We start from the raw sequence: 27,014 nt of genomic DNA, 5'->3' as shown, positions 1-27,014 counted from the left end.
ACCCTTGGAAAACACCACTTGCAAGATAAAATTTATTCATTTTGTCATCTTTACTTTTTTCTGCTCATCATTTTTACTTTATTTTTTCAACCTTTATCTACTGTACTGGTATTATTTATTTTCATTTTATTTCTTTATTTTTAATTAATTTTTTACCTTTTTTTCATATTTATTTTTAATTCATTTGTAAAGGCAATCCCACCACAAGATTCTCATCTTTTTGGGATCCTGCCTTCGTTCATTTTCTAAATTATCTCTTTTCATTAATGTTTTTGTTACTTTTTTGTCTTTTTGATGTAAATAAATGTTTTTTTTAAATTGAATCCACATATTATTACTTTGTCCTTGACCTACAGCATTTAATACAGAGCTCTCCACTCTCTCTCCAGTATTGTTGACGGTCATTAATTATACTCTATTGATTATTATTAGGAGACCCAACTTTAGTCTGAAGTGTCAAAAGCAAAAAACTTAATTTCTTCCTGTAATTGGCTTACTCATCTCACCATTATACCATTGACATAATAATAAAATCCAGGATTTATAACCGCCTAATAATGCGCTGTACATATTATTCTGGTTATTTTTGGATAAATACGAATGGAAACATACTCCCATAATGCAGCTAGTAATCAGCGCAAAGTTGTGTCTGGACCTTAACAGGTGCCCATTTGTATACCTGGATGGAGAGAGGCAAAGGAGGCCAAGGATACAAGCAATGCAGACGAGCATTGGATTCGAACCTACACAAATGAATACATGACCATAATCATTAGCCTTGTAAAGTGATTTTATTCTTAATCTCAATGGGCAGTATCCCATAGTACATTGTAGGCATTGTCACCAGCAGCAACCAAAAACATAAAAACTATTGGTTTTTAAAAAGCTCCAATATCAATATTCTTTAAAAAAAAAAAAAAAAGATTTATAATCTGTTTGTTTCTTGTGAATGTAAATTCGTTTTAGTTTTATAGCAACTTAAAGCGACTAAATACTGTATTAGAAACTACTGTAGATGTTGCCAGGCAACAACAAAAATGTCTTATGAATTTGAATATATTCTCTTTGGTTCTTAAATGAGATAGATGCTGCCTTTACCACTACTAGACCCTGTCTTGCCTACCTGCAGAAATTTAGTCTGAATACAAATTATAGCCTGAATACAAATTATAGCCTGAATACAAATTGAAATCTATCTTGTATACAAATTTGATTTGAAAAGATTCATTGACATTAGAAAGACAATGGATAAAACAAAAATATTACTATTGGTATTGATATAAAATACTGTTGCAAAGGTATATTTCTAAACTGAATACTGTAATGAAAATAATGATTTGGTGCATTACTGTTAACAATACCTAACCCATTACAGCACTAAAATTGTACATATTTTATATATTCAATAATTTCAGTTCAAACAAACAATATAATCATCATCAATATGGGATACAATTAACTTTAAACACATTTATAGGCTCAGATAACATCATTCATAGTGTGTGCTGTACATATTATGATAAAATGAAATTCATAATTGCATTCATGTGTTTTATGTCATTAATTCAAACATAAAAATTATGAATGCTAATACATTGTTAATTTGACCAAATGTAGCATTAATGTTTAACTAGAAAATTATGTATGTTCAACACTCATTATGTATAACATGATCTAAGCCAAGGAACATGTGTATTCATAACATTCAAGTAGATCAAAATACTTTCATTCCTGATTTATTCAAAACATCTTGTATTTTCTTCAATTTGCATGCTCTAGTGCTCGGTTGGCTTGTCCATGTCGGACATGCTCAGTCCACGTTTTTCTTTAGATGTTTCACCGAGGGATGCAGAATGGCCGAGGCGTGTTAGAGGTAGGGAGGAGACTAAAGGTGTATGAAGAAAAAACAATAAATTTATCAATTACATAATTTGAAACTGAAAATTGAATTGAATTGTATGGAAGTACAAATAACTGCATGGATTTGTAAAGATTCAAAACCTTTACTTCTAATTATTATTATCATTATTTCAACTTTGAGTCGTATAATTGCTTGCAATTTTCAATTTGATGAAATAAGCAATGAGTGTTTCTGTTTAAACTGAATTAACACTCAATTAACAAGTTAAAAATAATGTTGTTAAACATTTTCACAACTCATGCAATTAAATACAAATTAAAATATGCAAATGAAGGAATATTGCAGTATAATTAACAAATTGGTGAGAACTTTTGACAACAAATTCAAATAAACAAACAAATACACCTAATTTTTACCATTAAATATCAATGACAAAGGTAGTACAGTAGTATATAAATAAACAGAAAATCAATAGTTTGTCTACATTATATTCTTAAATCAAAATAACAACAAATCTTCTTACTTAAACAGTAATTGCCTTTTTTTTGTGAATCCATTAACTATTTTGAATATATTTCTTTTGTTTATGTGATGTGTTGATTTTTTTTAAATTGAATATTTTAATGGTTATCTTTAAGTATTTCTATTTCTTTTTCATAATCTAAATTATCAAATACAAAATTAAACTAAACTGTAACACATAAACAATAATAAATGTTAATCACACAAACAATGCACACAAATTAGATGGGGGAGTTGAATGGGGTGGGTGGATAAGGGAACAGAGATGTGAGGTATGTACTGTAGGAACAGGAATGTGAGAATAAAGGAATGTGGGAAGAGAGATGTGGGAAGAGACAAGTGGGAAGAGACAAGTGGGAAGAGAAATGTTGGAAGAGACAAGTGGGAAGAGAGAGAGATGTTGGAAGAGACAAGTGGGAAGAGACAAGTGGGAAGAGAGATGTTGGAAGAGAGAAATGGGTACAAAGATGTGGGAAAAGTGATGCGGGAAGAGAAATGTAGGCAGAGAGAGGCGGGAAGAGATATGTGAGACTAGAGAAGTGGTAACAAAGAAATGGAAACAGAGAAATGGGAATTACAGGTATGCAAGAATAGGGGAATGTGGAAACCGAGATGTGGGAATTATAGGTATGCAAGAATAGGGGAATGTGGAAACAGAGATGTGGTAAGAGAGATGTGGGAAGAAAGAAATGGGAACAGATACATTTGAACAGGTATGTAAGAATAGGGGAATGTGGAAAGAGAGATGTGGGAAGAGAGAAATGGGAATAGAGATATGGGAATAGAGATGTGGAAATAGAGATGTGGGAATAAAGAAATGGGAATAGAGATGTGGAAATAGAGATGTGGGAATAAAGAAATGGGAACAGATAAATGTGAACAGGTATGTAAGAATAGGGGATGTGAAAACAGAGATGTGGGAATATTAATGTCCTAACAGGGATGTGGTAACATGGATTTGGGAATAAGTATGTGTTGTGAACACATGTATCACTGTATAGCTCTATCTTTTCCATTACTATTTAAACAAATAATCTATATTTTCTTTGGTTTTTACTCACTGATCAAAATAAAATGAATGTTAAGCTATAGAATTCAGATGAAAATATGCGTTTTTATCTATCAATCAAGGTCTGCTCTATCACACTCTTATAGATCATATTATTTGGCTTTTAGTACTAATCTTAAAAGGTACAATTTCATGTTACGTGAACAGAAACTTCTAATTAAACCACAAAAACTGTCCCCAAATAATTAAGTACATCAGTAAGTGGGATTTATTTTTTATGACAAGGTTATTGGGTTACTCATGTCCTCCTTGTGAGCCAACTCTCACAAGATGAGGACGAGGTTTATCTTGATCCTCCATTGTCTCTATGCTAGCCATTCTTGAGGTCTCCCCCAGGGAGGCGGAGCGGCCGAGTCGGGTCATAGAGATACCAGAGACTATACATACCACATTTAATAAAATAACAATATAAAGTGCATTTTAGTAGTGAAATATGAATATCAATAATATCAACACATAAAATAACAGAATACAAGATAAATTAATATTGCAAATTTGACAACAAAATAAAATATCACATCAATAAAATTATATTAGGTTAAATAAATTGAAGTATATAGTTAAAGAATACATAAAAAACAATGTTAACAAAAGTAAGTGTTTAGTTATGATGACCATTCAGTACATACCAACCAGATGTAGAAGATAAGAAAAGAAATAGATAATATTAATTATATATCTTTATGAACTGTACACTATATAAGGCAGCAGATGTGTAAAGTGCATTGGATTACATTATTTATATTGTTTCTTAAGCTCTGTTTACACTATCAAACTTTATGTGACAAAAAAATGTGACTGCCCATATATGAACATGTCATATCATTACCATATTTGGGCATATCACTACCATATTTGGGCATATGACTACCATATTTGGGCACACTTTTTTGTTTGTTAAACTAGTTTGATAGTGTAGACAAAGCTTTAAAGAAAAATGTTGAATGTTAGTTTTTGAGAAATTATAGGCATGATTGAGAAAAATTAAGAGATACTAAATTAAATGAATGTAAGTCAAATGTATGAGAATGAAAGGATGACATTATATAAAGATGATTGTTGGAGTAAATTGTAAATTAATATGAAAAAAGGAAAAATACTCACTCAATCCAAGTCCTTGTAAGAAGTAAGTCATGCTTTCTACCAATTTCTTTGGCTGCAAAAAGTTTAACAACAAATTAGTACAAACAAATAGAATACTCTTGAGCTTTGTCTGCACTATCAAACTTTATGCAACAAAAAAATGTGATGTGCCCATATATGCATCATATCACTACCATATTTGGGTACATCACACTTTTGTTGTCAAACTAGTTTAATAGTGTCACAGAGTTTTAAAAACAAACATAAAAGGGTGTGATAGAATATCAATCAACTATGTATGGTACATGGTGTCACATTTAATAACTGGGACCTCTGGGAGAACAGTCTTTGAGAGAGCTCACCCAGTATAATAATGTTGATGGTACATGGTGTCACATTTAATAACTGGGACCTCTAGGAGAACAGTCTTTGAGAGAGCTCACCCAGTATAATAATGTTGATGGTACATGGTGTCATATTTAATAACTGGGACCTCTAGGAGAAAAGTTTTTGAGAGAGCTCGCCAGTATAATAATAATTTCAATTATTATATTTTATAAATAATACTGCACCCTGTTACTTGAGGAATTTCTGAAGGGTTTATTTATGTGGTAAGAAAGGTATTAGGTCTGGGATAGATCACACCAGATTAGATAACTATCTTGAAAAGCGGACCTCTAGTAATAATTCTTTTTTGTTTGGACCGGTGATGTGGATTGAATTTGATATCTGGGAAATTGAAAATAACTCATTGTTGAATCTTTTGTATGTAAAGCGATTTGATCATTTTTCTTTTGGAAAAGCACTATATAAAAATGAAATAATAACAATAATAATTATAACATGATTGTTTTGAGTAATAAGATGATTGATTATTTTTAAAGTGTTCTCACATCTTCTTCTTTGATATCTCCAGCAACATCTTCAGCCTTCAACAGGTTACTCAACCTTTTGTTATGTACATGTGACCACATCTTGTCCTAAAAAAAAATAAAATAAAATAACATTTTAAATCCCTATTTGTTATTACTATTTCAAATAATTATTATGTTGATATAAGAAGTTACTCAACGTTCTGATTAATATACTTTGATCTTTATCACACTCCTATCAGCGAGAATAACAAACTCTTTATTATATAATCTATAATGTGTTTCATTGTCTTTGGTATCAATACTTTTAATATTTTTGCAGTATCTTTTGTATGCTATGATTTCATAACTTTATTGTTTCTATATCTATTGAGAATCATTGATAATATATTTATTTTATTACCAATAACATGGGCTGTACACTTAAAGCTCAGGTACAGGCATGAATTTTAAATATAATATTTGGTTAAATGTACATAAATCAAATATTTGTAACAGAAATCGAGACGAAAAAACATGAATTTCCCTTAATATGGTCAAATACAAAATTTGGCAAAATTCTTCAACAAAAACCAGGAAGACTTTTTTTCAGTAGTTAGGTAGTTAACCTAATGTAATAACATGTCTGGTGACTCCCTAGACGGTGAAAAAAGATGGTGGATATACAGTGGATAACTTTTGCTATAGCATGAAAATAAAAATCTGAAGTTGAATAAAAATATCAGAAATGTAATATTCAAGTTATATTACCTATATTTAGTCATCTGATAACATATTTTACCACACCGTTTATTTTTCATAGCTTTTTTAAATTCCTCTCTATTTACAAAATTTGTGTACAAAAGAATAGAGATTTTACTGTGTAATTTGAACTATCCCCCCCCCCCCCCCACTGATAAGAAAGTGCTTATTTTCAACAAGCTCGTGTAACACAAATAAAATCCCAAAAATTATGAAACATAGGGGAAACTATAGCGATAATTATTGGAATGTATGATCAATAGAAATTTTTTGCCCGCACCTGGCCTTTAAATATATGCGCTTACAGCTTCACATGTTTTATTTCATATTTTTATATTTTTTATTCTTATTATACATTTTACTTTTCTTTTTCAAACCAATTTCAAATCATTGTTTTTATGTACGATTCATGTGAATAAAGTGATTGGTCAAACTTGTTTGTATGATCAATATATATAATATGTGGTGTATCGCAAACTTTAAATCAACATATTGAATTCAAACAGATAATGATTATAATTAGCATTTGACTTAAAAAAAAAATAATAATGTATTGAATAAACTTACAACATCCTTAAGATGAGGTGATTGTGATCCTGTGATTAGCAGCATGGGTATCTTGACGGCATCAAGCTTGTCAAGGATGTTATTGCGACTACATAAAACAAAATATACACATTATGATTTACTGTTCAAATAAATGCACTCCATTAATTGTAGTAATGCTATACATACAACCATGTATTATTGAATAAATATGGCAATATATCGCAACTAAATATGGAAATATCGTAACTAAATATGGCAATATATCGTAACTAAATATGGCAATATCGTAATTAAATATGGCAATATCGTAACTAAATATGGCAATCGTAACTAAGTTACGATATATTTTCTTTAATTGTTTATCTTTATTTGAATCCAAAATTAAGAATTGTTTGTAATTGGTTTTTGTGGACCTTGTTGATGTTCTTTTGTGTTGTGTTTTATGTATTCCGGTCTGTAAATGGCAGGCTCCCTGCTGTTGATTGTGAATTGAAATAAAATACGCCAATACATTAAATATGGCAATATAACTAAACATGGCAATATTGCAACCAAATATGGTAATATTCTTAATACTAAATAGGGCATTGCTACTAGAGTACTTCAGTAAAAACGATGTTATATATAAAATAATAGAAAAGAAGCTATTATCTTCTCATTGCCATTTTGCATAATGATGGACATGTGCTGCCAATCTTAATTTCCTGTTTTTAAGACATTTGACATTTAAAAATTTCAGTTGAAAACATGGTAAAGGTGATTGATTAACTGAGCCATTCCACTATTACTACTACTACTAAAACCTTATTTTATAAAGTAAAAAAAACATTTAAGGGACACCTTCATGACCTAACAAAATGTCCCTATAATAGAGGTGTCCCTTGAACAGGGTTGGCCATAGTGTTAAAACATTTTCCATTTAACAGTTTAAAAGTGTCCTCTTAATTAAGGGGTATCCACTGAATAAGGGTGTCCCAAAGGAGGGGTTCTATCTATAAATCCAAAGGCAAATTAATGACAATGCTTTGGGTATCATTGGCTAGATCTCAATTGATAAAAATTAGCAAAAAGCTAAATCCAAATGATTAAGTAAGAAAACAGCCAGAAAAAATTGCAGGGCTTTCGGGAAACATAAATAGAGAAGAGAATATAGAGCATTCACCCATTTAAGATTCAGTATTTGAGCTAGTATTACTAAAAACGTTTAAATATGTTCTAAAAACTGGAAAATGTGTTTCTGAATTAGTTAGAATAAGTTCAATAAAAAAAAGAAAGAAACATTGATTGTACTATGAGCGATTTGAATGTATTAGTGATCTGCGCTGATTATTATTATGCTTCTATAAATACAAGTGTTCGAATGTAAAATATAACAATTTTATGAATTTACACTTGCACAATAACAAAAAAAGTGCATACTTACTTGATGAAGCTGTCGATGAATAGATGAAGGTTTTTGGCATTCATTCTCTTGTAAAGAGATTCCTGATATTCATGTACAACATCCAACTTCTCTTTAGTGTGCTGGAGTAATATAAAATAATTAGATCATCAAAAATGATTACTGGAAAGACCGGGTATAGTCCCAGGGGGATCTGGGATTATACTCGGATTGTATTAAAGCTCAGGTACAGGCATGAATTTTAAATATAATATTTGGTTAAATGTACATAAATCAAATATTTGTAACAGAAATCGAAACGAAAAAACATGAATTTCCCTTAATATGGTCAAATACAAAATTTGGCAAAATTCTTCAATAAAAACCAAGAAGACTTTTTTTCAGTAGTTAGGTAGTTAACCTAATGTAATAACATGTCTGGTGACTCCCTAGACGGTGAAAAAAGATGGTGGATATACGGTGGATAATTTTTGCTATTGCATGAAAATAAAAATCTGAAGTTGAATAAAAATATCAGAAATGTGATATTCAAGTTATATTACCTATATTTAGTCATCTGATAACATTTTTTACCACACCGTTTATTTTTCATAGCTTTTTTAAATTCCTCTCTATTTACAAAATTTGTGTACAAAAGAATAGAGATTTTACTGTGTAATTTGAACTATCCCCCCACTGATAAGAAAGTGCTTATTTTCAAAAAGCTCGTGTAACACAAATAAGATCCCAAAAATTATGAAACATAGGGGAAACTATAGATCGATAATTATTGGAATATATGATCAATAGAAATTTTTTGCCCGCACCTGGCCTTTAACATAATAACATTCAATAACATTAACCAGTCATGTACCATGTCCAGATTTATCCTACGGGATTATACTGTCATATTCACTACTATTTTCTCCCTGCTCTCTCTTAAATTTACTGCTGATTTTATTATCACTGTGAAAGATTTGTTTAGTTTGTATCGATAAATAAAAATAAATCACAGTGGAAAGAACATCTCCAAAGCAGCAGCAGCATACTTTAGGATTTATCATTATGGAGATAATAGAAGCATATCAAAATGATTCTACTGCAGTACCTACAGTTGAATCATTTTGATATGCTACATGTTTGAATGCAATAATGTATGATGTTAACCCGTTTCATTGTAGAGGTGTATATAAAACAGTTTTTGCATATAGTGCATATGATTACTAACTCAAGACAACAAGAGTTGAAGTTACTGCAGCAACAGCAGTAAAATAATTTTGTCATGGTCCTCTACAAATATCAATACAAGTTTACTTACATTGCCAAGATGGTGCCATAGGATGTAATTCTCAACTTTCTTGTTCATTCCCTTGTCCATGTTCCATGCTGCAACCTGTATTAAGAATTCATTCATTATTAAGTTATTATGATTAATGTACCCTTGTTTTCCTTAGTTCTCTCCTTATATTATAAAAGAGCAAGTGAGTGGCCAAGCGATTAAGACATTGGAACCGTAATACCTAGCCATAATATCGAAAAGGGGTCGAGCCTGCCTAACTCGCTCCATGGTTCTGGTGGTAGAACGGGTCTTTTCGGATAAGAACTTTAAACCATAGGTCGAATGTACACCCGTTTATTGCCAGCATACGCTGTTTAGGGTCACCCTCTATAAATAAGGTTGAATAAAAAATTAGTATTTATTTTGGCTCCTACCAAGTATCATCATCATCCATGTTATTTGTTACACAATGTAATTCCTAATATTCAAGTACTGACAATTAGTTTTTGCAGTGTTTATTAATGTGTATATTTTCAAAATTATTAATAATTCAACACAAAATTACCTTTTCTTGTCCCCATTCAGCAAAACTAGCGGATGTTGCTGTGCATTCCAGGAGAACCAAGGCTTGCATACGTTCAGGATGGGTAATCTGTAAAACAAAAATTAAACAATATTTAAATGCTATGATTAATAACAGCCCCACCCCCACAACACACATAGCAAATATTAAATAAAGTACAGTACATGACCAGTAAATACTGGTAAAATTTGGAGTATCCGGAGGTACCTTGTTTAAAAACTGCCCATTTAGTCACTCTCTGCCACACATCACACCTGTGCTTAGAAACCTTCATTGGCTTCCTGTTACACAGAGAATCAATTTCAAAATTTTGCTATCTATCTTCCAATCCCTTCATAATTCCTCGCCTGTTTTTATTGCGAATTTTATTCATCCATATTATTCCTTTTTGCGATCTAGTTCAGAGTCTCTACTCGCTCATTCCATCTTTCCGTCACTCAACAAAGCATTATGGTTTTCGTTCCTTTTCTTGGGCCTCTGTCGCCTTTTGGAACGGTTTACCAATCTCTATCTGTCAGGCTACAATTCAATCACTTATTTTAAGGCTGCTCTGAACACTTGCCCTTTAAACTTTTTTCCCCTTATTTTTCCGTATTTTATTTCTTTTGTTAAGCACATTAAGCCTTATTATTATTATTATTATTTATTCAGGCAAAAGATACATTTTACAAAATATAATACAAATCAACAAATTACACAAACACAACGCAAGAAGAAAATATAAACCACAAAGGCAGCCTAAGCCACTGTCACCATTAGGTGTGTACCTCCAACCAGTGACTAATTATTACAAATAATATATAGATGATTATAAAGTTAATATCTTAAAAGAATAACTTAATTATATTAAGCCTGTAGTTTATATATTTGTATATGTGCTATATAAGTCCCATTTATTATTATTATTAATATTATTAAGTTGATACTGTGCATTTTAACACCAAGCAGATGACTTTCAAAGCATTAACATCTCGTATTCGTTTAATAGTAGTAACTCATCTATAATTTAATAACACATTGTGTCTTTCACAGCCTGTGTTCAATTAGATGCTAATCAAAGGTGGTAAAGCACAGGATCATTTACATCATAAAACAGATAGCACACTTAATTTGGGATAGTATGAGTTTGTAACTTGCACAATTTCATCATAAAGGTTTTACAATTATCAACTTAATATAGTGGTAAAAATATCAGATTCTTTTTATTTTCCCCTTTTCACATCATACAAGTAAATTTACAGACGAGCTGTAACGTTAATAAAAATATAGAATCTATGTTATTCCTTATGACAATTTAAACAAAGCGTAGAACGGACAGGAGGTTTCCACTGAGGATAGAGATTCTACGTTTCCATTAATTGTGTGTAAATTGACCTTAACAATTATGTTTTGTTTATGAATTATTAGCAGTTACTACTTATTCACGTCTACTTTAAACAGATCAATAAAATAATGATAATAATTTCATAATGAATTTCATATTTGAGTGTTAGTCACTGAATAAGAAATGGCATTGTGGATTGTGTAGTTGACATGCATGCTTACTAATCCCAGGGCCTTGGTTCAAATCCAATACAGCAACACTACCCCAGCCTCATGCGACCTAGTATGGGTCTCTTATTAATTAGAAAATAATGTGGAAAAGCAAACTTACAGCAAACCTTAAGAGAACATTAGAACCAGCCCCTTCACCAAGACCAATGATGTCATGTTTTTTATCTTGTTGGAATCTACAAGAGAAGTAACATTATCATTATTAATGTTATATATTGAGGTATTTAATATGTCAAACTACTTACTAAACAAGAACAACCTCCCTCAATTGCACAAAACATGCATGCATTTGTTGGATCCAGACTTTACTACTGTAACACACTTTTCATTGAATGAAGATTCTTAAGACTAGGACATCTACAGTACACTGGTAGAAGAGCTTTTGCTGTGGCAGATCTAACTCTGTGGAATCCCTACCAATCTCTATCAGACAGTGTACTACTGTACTCTAAACTTGCTTGAAGTCTTTCCTTTTCAAAAAAGTTTTTCATTGCTGTAAATTATTGCCACTTCTCGTCTATTTTATTTATTGAGAGCTAGCTTATGACTCATATAAGGGCCTGTTTCTATTGAGCAGAAAATACGGTTTTGAATACCGTTCTTTTCAAGAACGGTTTTTTTCTTGTCAGCAGAAATGGGTCCCCACAAAAAAGAACCGATCTTAAAAACGGTTTCAAAAACCACAATTAATTGCGGTCTCAATCGCAAAGAACCATTCTGAAACCGGTTTCCATGGAGCAATTTTTAGCTGCAACACACACAATCGCGGCCTCAATTTGACCCCAAAAACTTCACTCTGCTGCACTGGGACCATTGCGGTCAACTCGCAGTCAAACCAGCGCGATAGGACCAGACCTAGTCATTTTTATTTCTCTAGATAGTGAGTATTTTATTTAACTAAAAAATGTGGACCGATGCTATTACGAGGTTCGTAATAAATATGTGGGGAGAAGAAGATGAGGGGACTTGTCGGGAGTCGGAAGAATATTGTAAAGCATGTGAAAGCTAGATGAGTTCAACTTGACAATATCGGAGTGTTCGACGTACCTATACGTACCACAATAACGTTTCAGGTAATAATGACAGGAATACCTGCCTCCTTCTATGAAATGGATGCAATTCTTAGGGATCGCGCTATGTGAAAAAAAGTAAACATGACCTCGATCCAATTGTGTTTCCACCTAACGAACTGCATTGTGGTGTATATAATGACGTCATTCATAACGAACGCACATGGACAGAACCGGTTTTATTGGAGTAAAAATTGAACTGCAACACGATCTCTATTTATAAACAACTGCCGAAACGGGTTTTCAAAAAACCGTTCTATTTTTGTTTTTCAATAGAAACAGGCCCTAAGAATGAACTATTATTAAAGAGTTTTTTTTTCTCTTTTGTGGTGTAAACCCACATTTACTATTATTAAACAGTTATGCAAAGATATTAACCAGGAAAGCTGCTATCAACAATCTCAAAGTGAACAAGAACAATTATTCTAATTTAACTATTCAAATTGTTGTAATAACTATTATCATTTATCAGGTAAATCACCAGACTAAATAAATACCAGTAGATATAAAAAATATAAAGTTTAAACACAGTTATGTATTCAGTTAATATTAATCTTGGCAACTTTACAATAGAAAGGTACATCACATGAAACCCACTAAACAAAAGACAGCTTTTTGTTATGAACTGTAATTATAAATTATTATAATTGTTGATAATCAGTTATTTATAGGGCAACTATCATATCAATTATCATATGCTGATGTCTAATTGCTAAATATTATTATCATATAAATTAAACATTTCAAACCAAAGGTGTTTTAATTTATACTGTAAGTTGAATAAGTTACAAAACAGTTTTATTAATAGTATCATATTCGTTTGTAACTCGGTTATTTGTCAGTTAAAACAGTTTTTTTAGTACAGTAACACATTTGTTTGAAATATTATTGTACTTTTACATGTACTGTAAAACTTCCATATACTAATAAAAAGTGTATATGATTTGAGTAATATCATAGAGTATATATTTATAGTTTTGCATTTTAAAGTCCCTGGATAAATGCTAAGGAACTGATTCATTCATATACAGGCAATGTAAGATTTAAAGTAAACACACAGAAACAATACAAAGGTTGTTTGTAATTTTTGTATGATCATAGAATGTCTTATTTGTGCGGCACATGATCAGCATATAGTATACAAATAATGAATGTTTAAATAGTTGGATAGTGAGAATAATTTATGAGTTGAAAAATTGACTGCTCTTTTTGTAATGAGGCGGAGCTGAGTTGAAAATAGAGGAGTCAATTCTTGTTTTATAACACACCTACTTTTATTCAATTTATCCATGGTCAATTTTTTGGACGAATGCTATTGCTAGGCTGAAAGCTAGGCCATTCAAATAGGCAGTGGTCCAATTTTAGACGTGGAGTAAAACAGTTATAGGTGGCACGCACAACAAGTTGATTTCCGAACGCGAACAACGCGTGGCAAAAATCTAAAAAATCTTTACAGAAAGCTGAACGTGCATTAAAGCATGTTCATTATCACCATTAGATATCCCTTTTTCGTTTAATAGGGCTAATTCCAAATGACACGTGATACGTAATTGACCAATCATATTGCAAGAATACAATCAGGTGTGTTATAAAATACACTGAAAACCCCAGTTCTACTAATACATAAATTATAAATTGGTAAATTGAGACAGATGGATGTCACAGACAGAGAACTCGATATAAAAACAAGAGATTTTTTCCTACAGATAACACTAGTAAATTCCAAGGTCAGTAAAATGGGGGAGGGACACTGGTCATTCAGCAATGTAATTGACACCAAGGATGGGGAGAAGGAAGAAGAAGATATGATCAGATAATATAATGAATCGCCAAGGTCTGGGGTAATGGTCAACATGTTAAAAATAGATTTGTAGATCTATAGTGTTATATTGATGGACAGACAGTGTTGATATCCTGTGACGTATCTGCTTAATATCCTGTCAGTTTCAGTGTCAGAATAATGCACTAAACTACTGCCCTTGCTGTCTCTTTAAAAAATGCACTGATAAAAAGTGGCTGGTTGTCAGCATACCCATTTATTTTCAAATGTACTTTTTAGTAAAGAAATGCAGGTCGTAGTGGAATAGTATGAGCAAATGAAAACTATGCATTAAATTCAAAATTGAATTTTTTACTAGATTTGAACTTTGAGTTAGTTATCTGCACAACAAACAACAAGTGCAATACATTAAATAATGAGCACATAAATACTCCTACAAGAGATAATTGATTTAGCAAGAAAATATTAAAATATGGGAAAGATTGGGGTTTAATAAGCGAGATGCCTTCTATCAAATTTAATTAACTAGCACAGAAGAGAAAATAACCTTATTTTTTAAATTCCTCTAGACATCATTAAAAAATAGGATGTGCACAACTTCACGTGAATGTACATAAGTTTAAAAAGTTACGAAATGATTATATGTTTTAGAGAGATGCAAAACGAGAGGGGAGACACAAGGGCTAGAAAGAAGAATGCAGGAAAAAAATGAAATTACAAAGAGTTATCCGCCAAGCTGCGGATAACTAAAAAAAAAAGGGGGGGGGGAGAGGAGGGAGAAGGGGAGTGGGTTGTGATCCAAGGAAATAACACTATTGGTATCTCATTGACAATGATTTAATGTTGATATCATCTCAGACAGATGTTCTAATAAAGCTGCTTCCTCCTCCTGATCTTACATTCTTTCTTTCAATCTATTTAAACAAATAAACGCCTGCACGATACATAATTTATTGCATTACGAGATAGTAGTGAACTTCGCTGTTATATACCCATTGTGTTAAACTAACATTAATAACTGTGATGGATGTTTGTTATGTCTGAAAAGTGAATTTTTTTTTAAAGTTCTTATTGATTTCTCGATTCTTTATTTGTCGTATATCAAATTTGATTTGCAGTATCAAATAATTAAAAATGTGTGTGCACTTTTGTAGAGTACTGCTTGCAATTTTAAAGCTGAATTGTGTTTTTATACAGTTGAATTTAATTTTCTTAAATCTATCATATTATGTACCCTATTTTTACAATACAAGATACTTAATTGAACTGTTAATATAAAATTGAATATTCAATTTGTTCAGTAGTCACTGCTAGAATTTACAAAATTCAATAATCTTGCTATCATCACAGCCTGATTAAATAGAGACAATAAGTGTAGTGAACCTTTAAAATAAACATGACCCATTAAATATGAATACTATAGTCAGGGTTACATCTCCCTGCTACAGTTAACCACTAAGGCAACAATTAGTGCATATATTAATATGGCAAATAAATCACTGCAAGCTTCATGTAGTGTACTGTAGCGTTAAAGACACTTTACACACAATTTTAGACATTTTGCAAAAATAATGATATCAATATTATTATTATCATTTAATTTAACCAGTTCATTTCTTGTCTTAAATGTATGTTTTAAGTAAGTAGCTGGCATCGAATGTACTCTCGTGGATGGTCTCAGGCCTAGCATAGCTCAATTTTGTGGGCCTAGCTGGTAAATAGTGGTATCATACGCTAGCTATGGGCCTAGCCCGACGTTGTCTCATTGCTGAAATAATTATATTTCCTTTTTTTTTAGCAGAATCTGTTACACATTGGGTTAGACCTGGTATTTTCATTGAAAAGTTACAGTTCTTTTACTTGTTTACCTTTTAACAATTGTGAGTGCATCACAATATGAAAATATCAATCCTCGCGCGATGCATTCAGGTATTTCAAAAATTTGCGAAAGGTCGGCGATTTTTTTTCGCAAATTCTTTCGCGAATTTTTAAAACCATGAAAATGGCAAAATTTTACGGTAGATAAATCAAATAAATATGTAGGTTGTTGTCTTGTATTGTTTTTATTTTTATTCATTCAAAATTTGTGATTAAAATACAAATAAAACATGACCGCATTAAAAAATGTTAGGCCTATCTACTGCAGCCTAACGCGATACCAGTCGCCACGGCCAAGGAGGTCTACTCAATAGTCATGTATGATGGGCTTCAATTATCAGCATATGCAGCCTGCCTGGATGAAGTTTTTCATCACAAACAATATAATAGTTTGAGTTGTATGCTTCTTATTCACTCACGAAAACATCGTAACACACACCACAAACAAATTACGACAACGACGTCGGAATGTTCATGCAGCATGTTTGTTATTGCGCGATATTTGCATCTGTACATATGTGCAGTTTGTTTGTTTGTTCGTAATTACAATTATTGCGCATGTCTAATCATAAATAAATTCTCCTTAGTCGGGCGCGTGTACATTTACAGAAAAACGCGATTTACAACTACTCGCCTGTACAATAAATAGGCCTACTAGCGGAAAACTCGTTTTAATTTATTCGAGTGACGCGAAAAAAAATGTCGTTGATGGTATGTAACGCTACATCGCTGTCACTTATTATAGGCTGGCGACGGGGCGGCGAAGTCGTTGTGGTTTACATAAAACTTTAATATTTGAAGCCTAGCTAGGGCCTAGACGGACGAAGTTTTGAGTTTTTAAGGAAAAATTATTTTCGCAAGTTTTGCGAATGATATAAATTTTTTTTTCGCAAATTGACAACTCCAATCGCAATTTGCGAAAACGCGAATGGCTAGCGTGAGCGTAGTATTTATAGCAGGCCGCTTAAATTATTAGAATCAACTTATTTTTCACATTCTTAACAGTTTAAAGACGGAAAAAAATTATTATAAAACGTCCATACAGTATTTATTTTTATATAAAATGTATTATGTGACCATAAGTTATGTAAAAGAAATGTAGGTCTAGTGGCTTCAACCATAGCTACTGGTTCATGGTGCATGCTGGTTCATGGTGCATGATGCTGGTTCATGGGACATGGAGTGCATGCTGGTTCATGGTGCTTGCTGGTTCCTGGTGCATGATGGTTCCTGGTACAATACATGCTGGTTCATGTTGAATGTACTTGAATTATTGTCCAGTTAATATTCACATCCTGGACAGGATATTTCTAACTAATATAATAATAAACTAAAAAAATAAACATAATTTATACATGGATACCTTTAACTTGTTTCATACTAAACAATTATTGACAAATTGCACCTTAGCAGGAGAAGGGATGATGACTTGAAATATCAGGAAACTGTTATTATTATGAAACTATTAGGAGACTTTAGGAGGTATTGCTTTTTTCAGTATTTATGATACAAGGGTATTGATTTAAATAAAATGTGATACTGTACATGTACCAGCCTTCTGGTACTACCTACTGTACTCGTACTGTACAGTACTTCCAAATTTAACAATAAGAATAGCACATACTGTATGCAAAAACTCTCAATATTTAACTAAAAGAATATTTAAAAACTTTTGGTGTTAAGTGGTAGATCATTATATAAGTGTCTCTAACATTACTACTAAAGCCCATTAAACAGTCCTAATATGCTAGCCTGGGATTCACATCATATCTGTCACATTCACGCAGAAACTGTTAACTGTTTAATACCACTTCCAAATTCTATCACGTGAAATTGACAATGCAACATCTTTTTAGACATCATTCATTTCAGCATATGATAATAAATATTTAATGGCAGAGTTCAACAACAAAGTTTAATTTATAATGCCAGCAAAAATGATAGGTAAACAGGATCTTAAAGCCTATTTATAGTACTGTATACAAATGTTGATGAGTTAACATCTACTTTAAAACACTGACACAAGAACGTATTAAAAGGATAGGCATTAGGGGAATGAATTATAAAATAGTTTTAAATTTTAATTGAAAACCTTCTTTTAACAGAAGAATAGAATTTGCAAATTTAAAACCAATGTGACAGAAGCCATCCACATTTGCCAACTCCTTATTATTACCAAATGAGTTAACATTATTTTATCATAGAATATTTTTCCCACAATACAAGTAGTTTTACCAGCTCTAGTCTTTAGGAAGAAGATCGCTTTTTTAGATGAAAAAAAACATGGCACTGATAATTAAATCATCTAACAATATTACAATATATATTGTAGGGTTTATTACTTACCCTAGTTGCTCAAGTATATATGGGATCTCATCTGCAAGTTGCTGCATTGTGGGATACACATACCTGAATATGGTAATAAATAAAAAGATAAATAGTTTTGATACATAAAACACAGACATAATATTAATTGACTTTGAAGATTTAAAACAAATTCTGGAATTTAATATCCAAACATGATTTCTACTGCAAAAAATCAACATTATATAGCCTCTTAACATTGTTTGCTTTTTAAACTAATTTTTTATTTTAATTGCATTGCAAATGTCGATGTAAATTAACTTTCAGAGTTTATGGAGTTAGATGAAATGTGATTTTTTCCTCACACTTAAATTTTACACGTATTTAAACTTGAATTGTACAATCAATACACAGCATGCAGGTGTTTTTCACCTATTTGTATTTATATTACACAAAATAGCTGCTAACTCAATCTAGACCTTGAATATATGTGGCAAATGAAGATTTATACCACTATGCATAATGAAGTGGACTGGAAAAATACAAATAAATGCAACATACGTGATGTTGTAATCTACAGTAACTGATAGATTGGATATTTTTTGTAATACGGAAAATTAAAACCATTTATGATAAAGAAAGGCTGTAATGAAGTTTTATTTAATTTTATCAATAATTGCCGAGTATACAATGTAAATCATTTCAAAGGCGTTATTTTCAACAAAGTTACAGTACTTCATATTCAAATTGATGTTACTGATCTTAAAATTTGACAAATGTCCTGAGAAATGTCAATTTCATATTGTAGTACTGTAGACAAGTAGTGCACATTTTTATAGACTCTAAAAATACAACAATAGGCTCAGGAACTAATGGGCCATTCATACTGTAGATTAAAGCTGCCTTGTTAACTCGGTTCCCAAATGGATGCAACAATGTAAGCGCAACGCAAGTGAGTTGACCAATCGGACGATTTTGAATGGTCTATCACCTCATGATTGGTCAAAATACTTGCGTTGCTCTTATGTCCTTGCGTTAGATCCTACTTGGGGACCACACTTTAATGTAAAATACAAGTAACCGGCTATATCCTAAAAGTTTCACCACGAAGGTTATTCATCGTTCAAAACTAATTTCAAATGACATTAAGTCATGTCTGCTGGTTATTCAGTTGAAAAGGGACTCATTAAAAAAGCTTATTGTGTATTAACATTCAACAAACATATGTACCAGAGAATAATTTCGCCAGTGTAGCATAGCAAGCTACTAAACAACTGTATTGCTACACATTTCTAAAATTGTGTAGCAAAAAATACAATACAAAACTGTTTCGACTTAAAAATCAGTTTGATTAGCAATATAATTTAAAATAAAATTTTTCCCTGTGTACCAACAATCTACAGAATTATTGTGAGTACTCTACTTCAATTTAGATATTTCCTATAAAAATATATAAATTGAATTTGTAAAAGATGCATGTGATACTACCATGTTCCTTATTTAACACTTTCACCACCAAAGACGGAAATCTCCGTCTTTCACATAACACTCATTTTCATTCTAAATTCGTCAATCATTAGCTTCAACACCACAAAACATCAACTATCACAGAGGGGGGTTTCAGAATAAACGCCATAAACTAAATTAGTATCTTCACTTAAAATAACTAATGTTGATTTAAAATGTATAAAACATATAAATTAAATATCAAAACAACATTAAATATAATGTTAGGATGTGCGTTTTTTATTATTAAAACCTACCAGGCGTAGATTAGTATGATACCCCATATTAATGCACATTACACCAACCCTAAATAGTTTTATTATGTTATAATATTATTATCATCAAGTGATTAATTTTATTTTGCTATACAAATCAAAACATTTTTAAATAGGAACTGGTTGTTGAATCTATTACTGTATCTTATAACATCTCTTTACAATTGGAAACTTACCCGTCTTTTAAGTTTTCTGCGTTGTCTTGCTGTCCAGGAGCATTGATATGGACAAAGCACATTTTGGTTGCTAGTCCATGGGCTACAGGTTGGGATATCAATTTCAGATAGGCAGAATCTGAAACATAAAAAGTTAATATGACAACATCATCAAGCTCTGTCTACACTATCAAACTAATTTGAAGTGTCAAATTTTGTAGTAATTAATATGACATCATCGTGTAGATATACTGTATGGGCACATCACGTTTTTATTATGGCATAAAGTTTGATAGTGTAGACAGAGATTTTGATTGTACTGTGCAATAATTTGATGGAAAATCTCCCTAAAACATACCATTAATTACAATTGTTTATTTCTTTTATTTGGTAATTAGCGGGATAACTCAAAAGGTTATTTTTTTACTTTAAAGGATGGTTTCATCTTAACTGTATGGAAACAGGTCATTAAATTTGCATTTGCCTAGGCAGAGGTTGCGCTCTCTGAGTGAGTGCCCTTCTGGTTTAATTATGTAAACTTGTTGGTGTATCTGTGTGTCTTTAACTTTTACCAAAGGCCATTACACAGTCCTACATTCAATATTGCTAGCCTGGATTCACAGCATCATATCTGTCAACATGCCTTCTGCAGCAGGACTCAAACTAATTTCTGATAATTATTCAGGGGCATGAGTAAGAGAACTCTATGTAAATATTTCTAAGGTTTCTTCTGGTGATATGAGTTAAAATAGTAGAATAGAGTACAAGTAAGTATTATAGGAAAGGACATTTTGTAAAAAGTTGCAGTTACAGAATCAGGGGTATTGTGACCCCCAGACTTGACCTTAGCAATAACAATAAGCGAGCAGCGTTTTTTGTAAGAAATATTCTTGTTATATTTTAGTCCACAAAAGGCAGTCTATGTACAGTATCAGATCACATTTCTGGAAATATCTATTTTGGTTTTCGCGCTGCAACTTTTGGCAGTTAAATTCAAGAGGACGGAAGCATTAAGAAACTGTATCATGTGGAAGCTTATAGTTTAATAATAGGAATTTGGAAACTCAGACTGGGTATGCGCAACCCCCAAAGCACGTCTGGGAGAAGAGTCTATGAGATGTGCAGTATGCAGACAGTAGGCTGTAAGACCTGTTCAATAAACAATGTTTTCGTTTTGGCTGTTAAATTATTAAATAGAATATCAATTTTAAAAAAACATTAGTTAATGAAGAAAAAACAATAATTAACGATTAACTGTTACATCAAAAAATTTCGAGCCACTTTTTTGTAAGAAACATTTCTTGTTTAACATAGTTGAAATAATGAAACTTACGATTTAGACCGATGTCATGAAATGTGACGCACACCTTCTTATGTTTCTCTTTATCCCCCTTGAAAAAAAATATTAAAAACAGAATTAAATACTGTAAAACAACTTAAGTTAAATTAATCATTAACACAATTATTATTGACAATAACACTTGTACAATTATATTTAATCCTTGGAAAGGAATAAATGAATAAATACTAGATATTGAGATAGCCCTCCCTTCTATTACAATAAAACATGAATGAGATTGCTATGGCAAAACTGGCCTTATTTGCCACAGTAGACTGTAACATGCCCTGGTATGGTATCAATTAATTACATATTTTTAATATCAATTGTAAACTTTTTATTTTGTATTTTTTCTACAAATTGAAGTTTTGGAGTATACTGTAGTACCCCTTTCCTACTGTATGACCTGGGGCACATATTCAATATTGACTGTATACCTATATACACAGACACATAAATCCAACACTTAAAAGCGATTAACTTCTTTATCTTTACAGTTGCCTTAACAACTGTATCCTGTATAAACTTTTCTATGACCCATTCGATGACCTTTGGTTTCATTGCTTTTCTGGCACAGCTGACTTGTACAGTACAATATCCCTCTGTGTGCAACAAGTATATTCTGTTGAATGAATGTGATTCCAAGAGGGACACAAGCAGATCAGTAGGTAACTTAAACGTCATATTGAATTTGTAAAAGACTTGCTCATTTGTACCATAAAATATTTTAAAAACCTACCAATAATATCAAGTGTAAATAAACATTCAGTTGGCACTATATAAATCAGTCGACTTTAAAATGACCTTATAAGTCATTATAACAATATGATCAATGAATAAATATGAATTTATAATACATGTTTTTAATTCTTCATTTTGGCATCCCAATATATTAAAGAAATGGTTTCAAAATAAACATGCTACACGAGTAAGAAAAACCAGGTCACATATGCCAATTGTAGACCTAAATTTTCTGCAAATTGTAAAACGCTCATCATAGTTCATTATTTGAAAACAATATTTAAATTTCATTTTTAATATTCAAATAACGTAATTTTTTACATTGGATAAGTAAAACCATCAAATTCATGTAACAATTAAGTATCCACTTTTATTAAAATTAATTAATTGTTTTATTCCACGATAAGCTTTTATATTTGTTGAGTGCAAAAAGCATTATGAAAAAACTTTAATTATAATACTAAAGACTTTTTAGTAACTGAGCTATAATTTTGCTTTATCCACAGGTGAACCTTTAGACTTGCCCCAAGTCTGTATTATCTTTTTTTTTTATTTATTTGTTTTTATTTCGACCGCGATTTTTGTCTGAAAATACAGACTTGTGAAACCCGTATAGAAATCGATTTGCAGACCGCAAACATACGATAAGAATGACGTAGGTTATCATACCGTATTTGGCTATATGGGGCGGGCGGTATGTAAATATGGATTTCGAATCAACCAATGATCATTTTGTTTCAAAATGAAAGAGATCGAGTACGTAGGCCTACCAGTGCTTAATGTACGATCGAGACTGTTGAAATATAAAATAGTAATGCCAAGTTGTTTTGTTTATTAATTGTTTAGTCCTTGGCCTAGGCCTCTTTCGTAGGTCCTACTCAACTCGCACGTATGACCTGCCAAATAAAACGCCAATGAAGTAGGCCTACATACCACCGGCACACAACAGGGCTACACCACCACACAGAACAGGACAGGGTCTGGGTGGGAATTAAATCAAAATTATCTCCGCGTAATAAATGATCCATTCAATGTTTGATTTGCGGAGAAGCTAGCCTATCATAAATCAAGACGAGTTTTCATGTTTCAAAGATCCCATCAAATGTTTACCAGACTACTAGGCATATAAAATAATTTCTAGCCTTCAGAACTTTCATAAATGTACCCAAGTACACATTGTCTAAACGTAACATAGCGCATGCGCATCATCTTAGTTGTTGAGTCTTTGAAATTCTTAAATATGAATATTTAAACGGTGTACGAGAGAGTAGCCAATCGCATGCAGCTGAAACTAGTCAACCGGATAATCGTATGCACCAAGAATTCTTGGTGTCAAACCACGTGACTTGTGCGTGTTTCCCCAGACGGAGTATCCAAAATCAAGTAGTATACGTATGAAACGCCATATGTGCCAAAATATTTATCTTTTAACTAATATTAAGACAAAACTCCGTCTGGAACCCAGACTAGTGAACCTTTGACATAATTGTGGTACAATTTAACTGTACTGTAGACAAACAGGATCAACGACCAATGACGCTTCCTTCATTGGCAAATATTTGAAGCAGATAGTTGTAAAGATATTAATAATAGTCACTAGCATAGACTATAGTACTCTAACTTTATATTATAACATATTGACCCAGCTAATATAGTTTTAAGAGCAAAAACCTTTCAACAACTATCCAATGAATGCATTGCATCTAGTGGCCTACAATATTTATACAATAATGAATGGCATTTATAAGAAATAAAATATTGAATGGTCGTACAAAAATGTTGGGTGAACTGCAAATAGCCTTTAACATTTACAGTACTTGTTGTTTTTACTGCATACATATAAAACAAAATAGTAGTAGTGGCTAGTATGACAAAAACAATATTAAATGTAGGTCTATTATTTATTTGTAATGTTTGTAGTGAATATAAGTGGAAATACTGTATGTGTTGACATTGACAATGACAGTTTATTAATTTTGTATACAATCTATTTGTTCTTTGATTTGTCTGCAACTTCAAGCAACAAACCAGACATAACAGGCTTGTAAACCAGTTAACTATTTTATGCAAATGTTGATGCCAAGCACTCATCACAGCATGATTAATATTGGATCAAATAGTAATTGACATTTACTTTTAAAAGCATAGTTTAATCATATACAGTGAAAAACACCATGTAAATACAGTTGTTGCACAAAACACTCATATGAAACACTTCAGGCCAATAAATACTAAGGCCCTGTTTCCGCTGCCAAGTAAATTATTTTTAATAAATTAATACTGTATTTTTTAAATATCGTATACGGTATATTTTTCACAGAGAAAACGGAGCTCATAAAAAATATACCATATTTTGTATACCGTATTTTCCACACAAAATTTGTAGATAAAATACGGTGTTTATACCGTATTTTCTGCTGCCAATAAAAAATAAAGTATATTTTGATTTTCTGTAAGCTTTTTACACATGGATGGATAATCTATAGTCATGCAAATAATCTGTTGGGGGAAACTTTTCACGAAAATTTAAAAGAAACAAACAGGACAGCCAGATTTAGAAAGATAATTTAGAAAAAATTAAAAGAGAGTATGGGGTGTGCGAATTTGTCGTTGAAACAAGTCAATAACATACGGTACAACATCGCCAAAGATAACAAATTCTAATTCGGGCAACTTGTCCCCATTTTGGGGGATCAAAAGGCAGGGTGGGTAAAAAAGATCAACTTTAACAAGACCACCATAGATAGTACTTAAAATATACAGACTTAAATATACGGTATAAAATATAACATATGCGGCAGAAACACGCCCTAAAAGTACCAAATTGAATTTTGTATAAAATAATATTACGAGGTCATCTAGATCCAATATTAAATTATTATAAATAAACAATACAGATGGCATGATGGAAATTTAAATTTGTTGTAGATTTACATGTTAATGTTTTAATAATATTTAATAAATATCAAATTTGTGCATACTTTATTGTAATGGTGACATTCAATCAAGTTTTAAAAAGATAAATTCACCATCGAAATGTTATGAATTCAGCTAAATTACCTAAATTATATTTTGTACTTTGGAATGTCTTCAGAAAAACTAGAAAAATGTAGAGTAATATATAATATATAATAATCATATGTACCAAAAGATTAACCATTTGGAAATCACACTATGCACTGCTTAGAAAATAAAGTCTGTATTATTAAGCTAGATTTTGACTGGCCTTAACAAAATATTTTTTTAATAACATTTACAGTAATAATCCAAAATCAAACAACTTTTCTTAAAATAAAAGAAAGTAAATAAATAATGGTAAAATGATATTCGACAACACTTTCCAAATAATTATACATTTTGCAAACTAACCTGGACATAGCAATGGAACGCTCCCCATTTCTCAGTCCAAACTTCTTCAAGCTGAAAAATAAAAAATACAGGCTGTTAAAATACAATTTACTGTGGTTTTTTGGCACATGATATTTCTTTCAAAATGGTCCATACAGTACAATTTTGTTTTTTGTAGGGCATAAAGTTAACTTTATCCAGGCCTACTGTAGCAGTTGAATTTTGTCCTTCAAGAATGCCACCCTATACACATAAAACTAATCTACTGCTGGTGGTGTAGCACCCGACTAATGACAAATGTATCTGTTTTTTTATTAAATGGTTGAAATGATGTTAGATTTTTCTATATGAATATTAACACATTGTTATTTGGCAATTTTTAACTTTTTAAAGAAATTGCATAAATCAAACAAGTTATTTGATGACATTTTATTTCATAAAATTCTTCTACTCGTCATCATAGGCTTAGTTAATAGTTAAAGACTGAAAAATAGGCTTGGCTACTCATAGGCCTAGCACTGCTAGTAGCAGTAGATGCAAATCATGTGAGCCAACAAGACAGCAGACATTTTTTTTTTTTTTTTTAAACAAGTCAAAACCAAAAATGTTTGCCTGCCACCCTATTTTACAGTTCAGTGAGCTAGCCTAGGCATGTATTAATAGTAAAAGTCCCTTTCTGACCTAGGCCCTAGTAGGCCTACCTCTACCCAATAACCACAAATAAATGAGACAACAATGCAACTCAGTTGCAGAGAAAGCACTACTGCCGTTGTAGCCCATTCCATCCAGGCACCTCCTATTACATCGCCGCGGATTCACTCCCACCGCCGAGAGTGAAGTTGAGTTGAAGGTAGTAGGTACACTCTTCCTACAAACTTCAACAACTCAAGCCTAACGAAAATTAACCATAGGCCTAATAAAATTTACGCACCTTTGCTTCAGGAACGTCACTATGTTCTGCCGACATATTTGAGTTGATTAAAAATGAATGAATGGTAAAAAATCAAACAAATTTAGCTCTCTCTCACAACCGGCAAACTGGCCACAATATTTCGACTTGCACTTTCACCACCAACTCATACACGACACGACCAGCTCAATCACAAGAGAGGAGAGAGGGACAA

General features: G+C 31.8%; 1 protein-coding gene across 2 annotated transcripts; it reads right to left on the bottom strand.

Moving 5' to 3' along the window:
* Positions 1-772: 772 nt before the first annotated feature.
* On the bottom strand, positions 773-26,989 carry LOC140046766 (uncharacterized protein ZK1073.1-like). 2 transcript variants are annotated; one of them, XM_072091487.1, is made up of 13 exons: positions 26,822-26,989; positions 25,912-25,962; positions 21,796-21,853; positions 20,484-20,601; positions 18,569-18,631; positions 11,595-11,670; positions 9,923-10,009; positions 9,397-9,471; positions 8,121-8,221; positions 6,716-6,803; positions 5,429-5,515; positions 4,557-4,608; positions 773-3,829 (listed from the first exon to the last, which is right to left on the bottom strand). In XM_072091487.1, exons 1-13 carry the CDS (start codon positions 26,855-26,857, stop codon positions 3,687-3,689), a joined length of 1,035 nt encoding a protein of 344 aa, XP_071947588.1. In that variant the 5' UTR covers positions 26,858-26,989; the 3' UTR covers positions 773-3,686. The 2 variants fall into 2 exon arrangements, with proteins under 2 accessions (XP_071947588.1, XP_071947589.1); XM_072091488.1 differs by having other exon boundaries at positions 773-1,885.
* Between the last annotated feature and the right edge of the window lie 25 nt (positions 26,990-27,014).

The sequence above is a fragment of the Antedon mediterranea genome, chromosome 4, assembly GCF_964355755.1.
Source record: "Antedon mediterranea chromosome 4, ecAntMedi1.1, whole genome shotgun sequence".
Lineage (NCBI taxonomy): Eukaryota > Metazoa > Echinodermata > Crinoidea > Comatulida > Antedonidae > Antedon > Antedon mediterranea.
The sequence above is the reverse complement of the archived record's forward strand: the minus strand, read 5'-3'. Positions and strand labels throughout refer to the sequence as shown.